The following is a 12,078-nucleotide window of genomic DNA, read 5'->3' on the forward strand; positions in this document are numbered from 1 at the left end:
AAAAAAAAAAAAAAAAAGTCAGAATTCAAGAAGAAGGTATTTTTAAGGATAAGATAGCTTTGCTTAATGTGAAAAGTGGAATTAGTTTGAAATTTGAAATTTATGTTGAAATTCATGTGCGCTTGTCAAAAACCAGAGAGCAGTAGTGTTTGATGTATTCTAGTGCTGTCTCTGGCCACAGCGTGACAGGATGTTTGCATCTCCAAAGGTGTCTGAATTCCAAGGCCCAACTTTTCCGAGGTGTTTCATTTTCATTGGGATAGTGGAACACCTTTGATTATGTGGCGATAGGGGTCTATCCATTTTAACGGCACGTAAACCCTTGGCCTTTACCCAAACTTGGCCTGTCCCACTCCGGAGTGGATATAATAGGCAGCCTGCATAATAGGTCCCTGCGCAGCTGCCCTCGGCAGCTCGTCTTGCAGGTGAGCATCCTCGCCTGCTACCTCTTGGAAGCTGAGCATGCAGGGCCGGCCCTTACACGGAACGAAAGCAGCGCTCCTTGGCACATTGACGTGTGAGAAGTGCTGCCTTGGAGCAGTGAGGGAGATAACCCTGGCCTGCGGCCGGTACGGGGTGAGCGGGGCTCGGCCCGGGTGGGAGCCGCAGGTGTGTGTGGGGCGGGGCCCGGCCGGGGCGGGCTCTTTCCCCGTCAGGGAAGTGAAGGCCTCCGGGCGGCCCGAGGAGCGGCCGCTGAGGGGCGCGGCGCGCAGCCAATCGGAGCACTCGTAGCAGGAGCCAATGGGGGCGGCTGTGACATGGCGGGAGCCGTGTTTGGGGGCGGGCGCGCGCGCAGTGAGGCAGTGCTAGTTCCCGTGGTGCTGTGTCGGCCGTGCACGTCCCGGATCCGCAGGCATGGAGCTCGGCCAAGTTGCCATCATCGGCAGGTAAAGCCTCTCCTTTCCGCTCCCCTGCCGCGGATAGGTGTAGTCCTCCGGGGAGGAGCTGCCAGCCCTTCTTGGCCCCTGGGGGATCTGTGAACGGATGCCCGGGGACGTGCGAAGGAGCTGGGGCGCCGTCCAGGCGAAGTCCGACCTGCTTGGGGTGGGCTCTCCACCTCAGCGTGGCGAGTAGGGCACTGCCGCGGCCCCTGCAGGCGTCGGGTGTGGCGGCGGGGTGCTAACTCGGGGCAGTCAGTGGGGTTCGGCGTGTGCAGCGCTGGTGCGGGGGAGCAGTGCGAGAAGGGTGGGCCAGGTGCGGGTTCCTGCTGGCGTTCGGAAACCATGGGAAGAATGCACCCGTCTGGCTCACTGGAAAGTGTCTTTACTTAAGTCTCTGACAGCTTTGTGCCACTTAAAAATCAAACAAAGCAAACTCCAACAAACAAACGTCCACAGCATCTCTGCTTGAAGTAAGTAATTCCTTAGATGTGAAAGACTGCTGCCCTTTTTCATTGCAATGTTTTGTGCAAGGGGAGTGCAGAAATCCAAGAATAGCTTTAAGATCCTCTTTGTCAGCTATGTCAAAACTCCTGAATTTCTCTTGGTCACTCCTGCACTATACTTTATTGACAGCAGTGTTTCTGACTTGTGTAGGAATGCTTTGTTTTGTCTTCTTGAGCTAAACCCAAAGTTCTTTATTTGATCAGTAATCTGGTGAGGAGAGAAAACATGGGCCAGACAGTAACAGCCCCCAACACACGACTGTAACTTGGTGCTAGAAACACGGTCTCCGTTTATTAGCAAGACCAGTTGAGGTCTCGGGACACGTGTCTCGGTGCCCTCATGTGATGGTGATAAAGCCGGCTATTACCAGCGGAGCCGGGGAGTGCTGTCCGTGTGCGAAGGGTCGAAAGAGCTTGGCTCTCGCTTGCTGCGCCTGCTGTGGCACAATCACACTGAAGGCAGAGCAACTGTTTCTGGTAGCACCTGCAGAAGTTGCGTGAGCAGATCTGATTGTTAGTACTTCATCACTGGACCCAAAATGACAATGTTTAAAGTGTCAAAAAGCACTGTCTTGCGGTCAGATATACTAATACCAGGTCATAGTGTTGCTGTACACTGGAGTAACAGTGCAGGCCTGACACATATCATTGATTTACTGTGTATGCTCTGTAGCTCAACAGAAAAATTACTAAATTAGAAAAAGAAATAGAATTTTAGAAATATTTTTTTTATCTAACTTTATCAATTTAAGGAAGCTTAATTTAAAAGTGCAATTTGAGAGATGATGCTAATTTATAAAGACAGTGGTAGCTCAGATATGCTTATTAAGGTTTAAGTGATCCAAATACTTTTATTTGAGAAATACTTGTTAGCTAGGAGGCTACAGTAGCTCGCAAACCTTGACAATACTTTAGCTTTTCCATAAGCATGGTTTTTTTTGTAGCTTGCCTGAGAACTGCTGAGGTGTGGGCTTAGTAAAGTGAGATTGTGGTTTTTCTTTTAAATGAGAAGTATCAAGTGAGAACTTACTGCCCACTTAACACTAAATGCACAGTTCCTTTTTTTTTTTGTTCCAGTTATTTCCACTGATTCCTGCTGTTTCCTGAAACTTCCTGTTTTGTTCTTTCTTTTTTTTAATATGTAAACCAAAGGCTGAATGTGTTCCTGTTTTCTCTTCCTTCTCTCATCTGCCCTACTGCTTTATCTCTGACTTTTGCTCCCCTTTTAATCCTTTATCAATGCCCTAGTGGCATTGCATTTTCCAGTTGCCAGAGGTTGCTTAAGTGTAATACTGCAAATACAATGATTTTGGAAATGACAGGAAATGCATATAATTATTAAACCCCCACTGTTGGTATGGAGTTCTGCTCTTGTCTCTGTTAGGGAATTTATTTTTTTTTTTGTGATATCAGGTTATTTAAGCTTATGACACTGCCTCAGTTTGAAGAGACTGCACCTGCTATAAATCTAAGTTAAAACCTGCATTGCTTTGAGAGACATGATAAAATTGTCAGTCGCTACAAGTTTCTTCTGTGTTTCTCAGCAATGGGACTTCCTCAAAAGGTGTGGGGACGTAAAAGCAGGTTGTTCCTGTGTGCTTCCAGCATTATAAGAGTGCTTCATCTAAAAATAAGTGTAGTGCTAGAGGAGGGTAGGTGGAAAAGTAGTATCAAACCCATGTTTGGTTGTTTGCCTTTTTTCTTCCCTCCCTTTTTGACATGCTTATGATAATTCACATGCTTCCTGAATCGCTGAGCACCCACAACTTCTGTAGCTGGGTCTCATTTTTTTCTGATCAGCTCTGAAGCAGGAACCTGAACTCCTGGACCACTAAGCTGCTGTCTGTCTTTAGACTATGAACTGAACAAATTAGTTTTGGGTTTTTTTTTAAATCTCTTTAGTGTAATTTTATGCACCAATTCCAAGTTAAGTTTGTAGCTGTCAAAAGTGTTGATACTCAAATCCAGTGTCCCAAAGTAATAGTTCCTACTATTTGAATTCTGCTGTCCTTTTTCTATTTTATTTGGATTTTTTATTCCACATTATCTTTCTCCTAGCTCTCAGAGAAGCTGCTACACAGCTAGCAAAGGATATTTCTCTGTTAGTTGTTTCTTATTAGCATGTAACCAATCTTTTAGTCAGATACTGAAGAGTCCAAGCTCTGTTCTCCTTCTCGCAACGTTTGTAAGACCTCATTCCTCAAAATAAATGCTGCTTTATTAATTGGTTGATATTTATTGTCTTTTCAGTGGACTCATCGGTCGCAGCTGGGCCATGGTGTTTGCTGCTGGAGGCTTCAAGGTGAAACTTTATGATGTTGCACAACAGCAGCTAACAAGTGCACTGGAAAATATTCGGTAGGTCACCTGGCTTGAAATGACTGGGATTATAATGAAACTGTGGGATTTCTGTGATTATGGATAAACATTCATCTCTTACTACTTAAGGGAGCATAGATTTTAATCTTTGAAGATGGCTTTAACTTTGAAATACTGGTCCTGTTAAGATCAGAACTGTGTTCCCGTATCTCTCAATGACACTTCTGAAGAGCACTTTAATTCTTAATGATTTAGGAGTTTAAGTTTAAATCCAAATTCTTGAAACAATATTTACTATGATTAGTTTATCTATAGGCTAAGCTTAAAATACATGAACAGAAAAGTTTGTACGTAGAAAGACAACAAAGACTCCTTCAAAGTGGAAGTAGGTTACTATGGATTGTTGAGAAGCCCTGCTACAGTTATGGGTATTCTATAACTAGAATTTTTTTAATTCTTAACTAGTATTTTTTGAGTCCTAGAAGAACAAGTTGCCAAAGATGATCAGTTATAGTAAAGGCTGGGAGTCTTCTTTAGAAGGAACAAATCTGAGGATGTCAACATGAGAATAGTCACATTGGTTCAGATCAACAGTCCTCCAGCCCTTTTCTCTGTTGCCTGTGGCACTATGGCTAAAGCCACAAGTTTTTGTTGCATGGCAGAGCTGTAAGTTCAAGTCTTGCCTGTCTGCTCCTGTTCCCCAACCTTCAGTGCCTTGAAGTTGTTTATGTATTCAGTAACTCTAAATTTCTTCCAAGAATTTCTCTTAACCTTCCCTTGAACCTGTGTGAATCCTTTTGCATCCTCCTTGCCAAAGGACTTTGTGTTCTGCAAGTTTACTGTTCACTGGGTGAAGAGCTATTTGCTTTTGTTTGTTTTGAACCTGGCTCCTTGACTGCTTTGTTTGGCCCGTCCTCCTTATGTTAGAAGGGACAGCGTCTCATTGGTCCTGTTCACCCTCTTGAGGATGGTCCTGGAAATAGAGCTGGTTTATGCGCATGAGACCATTTTTAAAATCTTCTGTTTCCCCACACCTCTCTTTCTAAGTAGGTGTTAGTCAAACCAACAATTTCTGTTGCTCCACCTAGATGACAGACACTTTTGTTTTTTTCAGAATTACTGTAATAGTGGCAATGAGGATGAGGTTCTGGGTCACTGTGGAGAGGGCAGTTCTGCAGTCTACCTTACTAAAGACAGCACTCACTTCCATTTTGTTCTTCTTTAATAGGAAAATTAGGACTTCAGCCTTCCAAGTGTTTCAGATTGGAAAAGTGAAGCATAAACTGTTGTGTGTAAGAGAGAAGAGTGCTATTTGAGTGTGTCTGTACTGGCCCATGCCTGCATTTGCTATCCTATAGGAGTTCAAGGCAAGTTTTGCCTTTTACATAAGGTGTTCTTAACTTACAATTAACTTGTGTATCTTGGCTGTGATACCATCCTAGTTAAAAAGCCTAGTTTCTGGATAATGTAGGTTTTGTGACGCAGATACTATGCAGTTTCATCAACCAGTATTTTAATCATTATATGTATCAAAATACAGTCAAATTTGAACTTCTTTGCACTGATTTCATAGCACACAACCTGCAGTAAATCACTTTGAGTTACTAATATGATACTTGTGTAAAAGCTGGAGCTTGAGTAGGTTATGAGGGCTTGCAGGACAGAGTGGCAGGGGGGAATGCCTGTTGGAGCAGTCTGACAAAGCCAGCTGGTGGCTACTTCTCTGGACTTGCTGGGATTTGCTTTCTTTTTCCCTTCAAATAGCTAGTACGTTAAGGAAGGCTTTTAGGCTTAGGGGTTTTGTGGGTTTTTTTTGGGTTTGTATTGAAAAGTATTTGTACCACCCCAGACTGCAATCCATGAACTTTCAGTCTATGGAGATCCTCTACATATTAAGGAGAAACTGAAGTGTGGAGATGACTATTTGTATCTTCCCTTTATGAAACAAAAGTGAGATTTGACTAGTAAACAACTTTCACTTCTAAAAGGAGGTGATACTTCTTTGACAGAAATGGTACTTAAGTATTAAATATTCTATGTCATTGACTTTTATCATATTGAGTTGTAACTCATTGCTCTTTATATAAATTCAGAACTCAGGATTCATTAACCTAAGGAGTTCAACTCTCTCAGAACAGCAGGTGTGTAGTCCTGCAAGAGGACTGGAGTGAGTCTGGGATGGACCTACAATCATCAGGAGAGCCTCCATGTATCTATATGGAAAATCTGAAATATATCTGTAAATCTATTCAAAACACTTGTCATGGGTAAAAATACTTGAGATTAAAGCATGGGATTTGGATCTACTGAAACCAGAGGAAATATGTGTCAGGTGGCCACAATATCAGTAAAACAGATACAGAAAGAAAGGGAGAGTGTTTACTAAAGCCTAACATGGTGTGATGGATTTACCACCGATCTACCTGTCGACAGACACATGCCAGTCAGTGCCCTGACACAGGAAACGACCGCACGTTGGACTGAACTGGGTGTACCAGTGGCATTATTAACCAGTGTCTGCTCTAATGGAACAACCTTATGTTCTGAAGAAGCACTGATGAACACCTTTATGCTACACTTGACCTACTATGTAGGTCATACTATGTATGCTGTAGTAACCTGCCTTGGAAAATGTAACTTGTATCCAGTATCCTCTCTTTTGAGTCAGTGTGATTCTGGTTTGAGTGGAAGATTGCTAAACTTTAAAATAATGAGAATTAGAAAAGCAAGTACTACCCTATTCCTGAAAATAATTCTAAAAGATAGGATGTAGAAAAACTTCAGTGCATGCCCCCAAGAAAACTTTTACAATTCTTACAATATGTAAAATTTTTTTCAAATAGGTACTGTGCTACTGTTGTAAACATAATTATGCTGCTGATAAAGATTCATAAATTCCAGTGGAAATGCTGTATTTCTCCCCCTATGCAACTGGTTCATGTTTTATATAGAACATTTTTTGCACATATAATGAAAAACTTGCAAGGGGAGAAAGTCTGGTTGAAAAGGACACTAAAACTTGGATATTTGCAAACGTGGTCTGTGATTTTTGTTCTAGTAGATGCTGGTTAGATACAGTATTTACTTAGATACAAAACTTTATCTCTTCCAAATACAGGAGCAAGTGACTGATTTTAATATCTAAAATCACAAACAATTATATGCATAAAGCTATAGATAATTTTATTAAAAAAACAACATAGCAGATCTTGGTGTATGGTGCTGAAAAAAACAACATAGCAGATCTTGGTGCATGGTACTGAATCTAAAGTAAAAGTGAGGCTGTTCAGTGAGAATTACTTGTATGTCAGCTTTATCTGACTATAAATTGGTCCTCTGCATGGTGCAAAGATATCGGACCTTTAAAGACCTGGAGCCAAGCAGTCTTGAGGTCAGAATGTCAGACTTTCTCTCTTCATTAATTATTAATTTAGCCATAAATATTATTGGACTTGATACATAGTGAAGCATTGCACTAAGCAATGTCAACTTTTCCATGTTGTAGAAGCACAGTTGCTATGAAAACTGAACAAGATGTGGAAGCTGGAAGAAGTGGCATTCCCCTGTCCTACCCCTGGCCATGTAAAGTACTTTAAGAATTCTGTACTGTTGTAAATGGGGATCTGGAACTTGTAATGAAGTGCCTGATATATGGCAGGTTACAACGCCAAGGAAATAAACCCTATGACTCTATAGCCAGAGTTTTGAAAGACTTTCCCCTGTAACACCGGTTCATTGTCTTTCTCTTTTCAGAAGGAGACTAGTCTCCAGAAAAGACGTTAGAATGTACGTTACTTCTTGCGGTCTGGTACCCTGTTATGCTTTATGTGTATGAAAAGGGGAACAGTTTACTGGGTTGGTTTTGTAGCATGAGAAGTGCAGTGATGCAGGCTTTGCCTTCTTTTCCTGTGGCATGTTCCATGGCTGTGTGGCTAAATACTTTCCCAAGCTGGCTTTCTCTTCCGGTCTCTGTTCTGTATTGTATCAATCATTTTATCAACTCATATTGTATCAAACTCATCTCAAGGGCAAAATGAAGCTTGACTTAAATCTTCCTTGATAGTTTTATATATCTCATTTGAGGGGAGAACTTCTAACTAGATGATTCTTTTCAAAGTGTATTTTGGTATTGAGTGCCTGACACTGATGCATCAAACTTGTGCTAAATCATGGGCTTGATTCTACCTTTTCAGTTTTTCTTTGCTCTCCTTCCCCACTCCCACTTGAAAAGTGTAAGTAACTAGCTAGGTGAAATTGATTCATTTGCAGAATTAACTAGAGAATGTATTGATAGGCTTTGGAAGGGGATGTATTATGTCTCTCAAAAGGTTCTGCCTGGCCATTCTGTAGTTGAAAACACCTCCAAAGCGAAATGCTGCCTTTTCACCTCATTCCTCTATGGGAGCCAGTCCCCTGGATAGCTAGAATATATGATTTAGATACGACTGATCTTTGTAATTGTAGAGGCTGTGTTTTGAGAACAGTTATGGTGTTGACATTTGCCTGGTATATGGAAGTAACAGATTGTCCAAAAAGCTGTATAAATGTCCATTTATGAAGGCTTTCAAGGCTTGGCTACACAAAACCAAGGCTAACTGAATCTGGTGTTAGCAGTATGTCTGCAGGTATAAGAAGCTGGACTTTGGAGTTCCCAGGGCCCCTTTCAGCCAGTGTATCTGGGACTCTGGGAGACCCAGGTTTCAGGCTGGGTTGGCATGGTTAGAAGCAAAGATGTGAACTGTAAGTCTCTTTTTTAGGTAGGCCTACTTTGGGTTTGGTGAGAATTTCCATCTTGAAGCTAAACTTAAATCAAACAAGCAAAATTAACACCCTGAGAGTGCCATGGCTGGAAAGCAGTTTATGTGATAACTTCAGGAGATCTCAGAATTTTTATTTGCTTTTGTGCACCACCATGCTCTTACACTGTAGTCCTTTGCTTTGTGCCTCTTCAAAACTGTGTCAAAGGCAGATGTGCAACTATCCCTCTTTAATATACTGCCAAACCTATGGATGAAGTATTTGACAGCTCTGGATCTCTCTTGTCTGGACAGAAACATACATACTTTTGTGGTCCAACTTGTACCGCAGTCTTATGAAGACATAATATGTAATAACTCTTCCCTGGTGGTCTGTTTTGTGTCTACCTTTAGTCTGGGGGAGGCAGGAAGAGGGAAAGTGACTGATAATGGCTTTCAGATAGCTAACTGCAACTCAGTATTAGCAGCTTACTATTTGGCCATTTCATGTGTGGACAGTGAGCTTGTCCCAGTGTCCGGGGCTCTCAGTTGGCTACTTGATCTGTTGTGTCTCATGCTAGATAGATGGGACCAGTGATATTTTGTTTGGTTGTTTTGCTTTGTTTTTTTTCCCGTGCCAACTACCCTCTCATCAGGCAGCACTAGATGGTAGTGCCATGACTATGCCATGGTGCTAGTCTTTGGGTAGTGGTGGTTGGCTAAACATGCTGTCTTTTCTTCCCTTCCCCCCCTTCTCCTTACTGGTTTTGGTAGTAAGTTTATGATTAAGTGGTCTTTAATCTTGCAGGTATTTGCTTGTTGCAACAGTGTGTGCTGAATACTATGACTGCCGAGTAGTAATAATATGGGTAAATGTGAGGCAGCGGGGTATGAACAAGATGGCTTAAGTGTTAGCATCACTTGCAAGGTCCTTCTGTAAAGACACTTAGGGTAGGAGTTGTAATCAAGAGCATTCTAGGCAGTTTATGTGATCAGGAGTGTTACTAAAGGTTGGGTGCCTTATCTTGAAGCAAATACTGGCTCTGTTCCCAGAGTAATGTTGACATAGGCAGCCAGGTACAACAGTACAACCGCAGGTAGACCAAGTGTGGGCTCTAAAAGGAAGTAGTATTTTCTTATGGAAATTCTTCAAAGACCTCACAGGTACTGAGTCAAACTCTTCAAGCCATGCACACGATACAACTGCAGAGCAAAGTCCTGTGGTGTGTGCTGTGCACGTGGCTGCAATGATCTGTCTATGGTCATCCTCAGTGATGATCACCCTGAAATCTAGGCTGCCTTGAATGAAAAGTCACCCAGCAGATGTCAGTGGTGCACTGCTGTATATACCAGCGGGCCTGGCTAGTACCTAAAGGTATGATAAGTATCAGGGGACGCTCACTTCCTTTGCCACACTTTTGTGGTAGTCTTAATACCCCAAGGGAATATAAAGAGGGCTTAGCATTTGGAAGACTTAAAATTCATTTGTTGACTGAACCAACTAAAATGTCAGTAAATATATTGGCAAAGGGGGACAAAGGAGAACATTTCCTGGGAGGGAAGGCCAAAATTGAAGTAATGCATGTATTCCTTATTCCATGCTTTAAATAACCATACTGAATTAAATAAATGGCTGATGTGAGGAATTTTGTTTGGGAGGGAAAAAACCAGTCCAGTGGTTTTGCAGGTTAATTAAGAAATGGTGTTCTTAGTACACAGTGTAGTGTGTAATTACTAATGACAGAGAAGCAGAGATGACAGAATTGTCATCATTGGCAGATGAGGAAAGGCATGAAACAAGAGATGGGTGCTGCAAACTTCTGTAAGAGCTTGTGGAGGAAAAAATAAAAGCTAGATCTCTTGGTCTATGGCTCTTGCATTTTTGAATCCTTCCATTAGCAATCACAGACTGGCATTTCAGAGGACCAGGGAGGGTGAGCTAAATGTAGTATTACAGAGGAATATTTTCACCCTCTTTTTCAAAGAAGGAAATAGTTCTATTCTTGTCTCTTCAAACTTAAATTTTTGTTTTGTTTTTTAAAGGAATATACAGCCTATGAGCAAGAATATGCTGAATTTGGGCAGGAACACAACTACATGTATGCTGAAGTAAAATTCTCATTCTTTGGAAGTTAATGGTAGATTTGGTAAGCCAGTTCAAGCTGAGAATTCAATCTGATGCTGAGATGTGACTAGCTTCTGTATAGTTAATTAGGAGTTGGATTGTTTTTAAATAAATTCCTGTAAATTTTCATATTTGGCTTAGAATACTGTGATCTCAGTGTCTCATTTACTGCCATTATAAAATGTTTTTGCATACTTGGATGCCTAAAAATTGTCAGACAGACACACTTGAAACACTTAGTTCTCCCTTCTCTAAAAGAGAGCTGAAGATGTTTGTCTCAGATATGTCTCTTGACAGAGTATGCATGATGAAGCTCACTTTTTTTGTTTAAGGAATTCTGGAGGAGGAAGCGTAATATTTTTATTTGATCTACGGACTCAATACTTGTTGACAAGGAAGAGCTCTAAATAAAAGGATGGTTTGACAAAGTGTGAGTGCATTCTCACACATTGCTCAGCAGGAGTTGGTAGAAAATGAGGCAGTGTGATCTACATTCTTCTCCCTTTTAATTTAAAAAGCTGCTGTTTTTCATGCGCCTTAGCATGCCTTCCAGGAGAATCTTCTCCAAGATTTTGCCAGATACAGAGGTGAACTGACTGGTCCGTAGTTCCCTGGGTCTTCCATTTCCCCCTTCGAAAATGGGGGTTATATTTCCCTTTTTCCAGTTACCAGGAACTTCACCTGACTGCCATGATTTTTCAAATATGATGGACAGTGGCTTAGCAACTTCATTCGCCAGCTCCTTCAGGACCAGTGGATGGATTTCATTGGGTTCCATGGACTTGTTCATGTCCAGGTTCTTAAGATGGTCTCGAACCAGATCCTCTCCTACAGTGGGACTAAGGTCTTCATTCTCACTGCGTCTGTCTTCCAAGACTTGGGTGGTGTGGTCAGAGCATTTGCAGTGAAGACTGAAGCAGAAAAGTCATTAAAAACCTCAGCCTTCTCCAAATCCAGGGTAGCCAGTTCACCTGATAGCTTCTGGAAAGGGCCCATGTTGTCCCTAGTCTGTCTTTTATTTGCTACATACCCATAGAATCCCTTCCTGTTCTTTCACATCCCGTGCCAAATTTAATTGTGACTGGGCCTTAGCTTTCCTAACCTGGTCCCTGGCTTTCTGGACAACATCCTTGTATTCTTCCCAGGCCACCTATCCTTGCTTCCACCTTTTATAAGCCTCTTTTTTTCCCTTTGAGTTTCCTCAGTAGCTCCTTATCCATCCATGGAGGTCTCTTGGCCCTCCTGCTGTACTCCCTACTAGTCGGGATGCAACACTCCTGAGCTTGTAGCAGGTGATCCTTTAATATCAACAGTCTTGGGCCCCCCTGCCCTCTAGGGCTATATCCCATGGAACCTTACTGAGCAGGTTCCTGAAGAGGCCAAAGTCTGCTCTCTTGAAGTCCAGGGCAGTGAGCTTGCTGTGCGCTCTTCTCACTGTCCTGAGGATCTCGAACTCGACCATCTCATGATTGCTACAGCCAAGACTGCCCTGGAGTATGACATTTCCAACCAGC

At 42.2% G+C, this 12,078-nt stretch overlaps 1 protein-coding gene across 1 annotated transcript in view; it reads left to right on the forward strand.

Moving 5' to 3' along the window:
- Window positions 1–855: 855 nt before the first annotated feature.
- Window positions 856–12,078, forward strand: part of CRYL1 (crystallin lambda 1) — a gene marked incomplete at its 5' end in the record, with an annotated part of 56,726 nt that continues 45,503 nt past the window's right edge. Inside the window, 2 exons of the mRNA XM_080612642.1 lie at window positions 856–887; window positions 3,635–3,742. Coding sequence (XP_080468768.1) covers window positions 856–887; window positions 3,635–3,742 — 140 coding nt within the window. The remainder of the gene's footprint in view (window positions 888–3,634; window positions 3,743–12,078) is intronic.

Source organism: Psittacula echo (assembly GCF_963264785.1).
Source record: "Psittacula echo genome assembly, chromosome: 3".
Lineage (NCBI taxonomy): Eukaryota > Metazoa > Chordata > Aves > Psittaciformes > Psittacidae > Psittacula > Psittacula echo.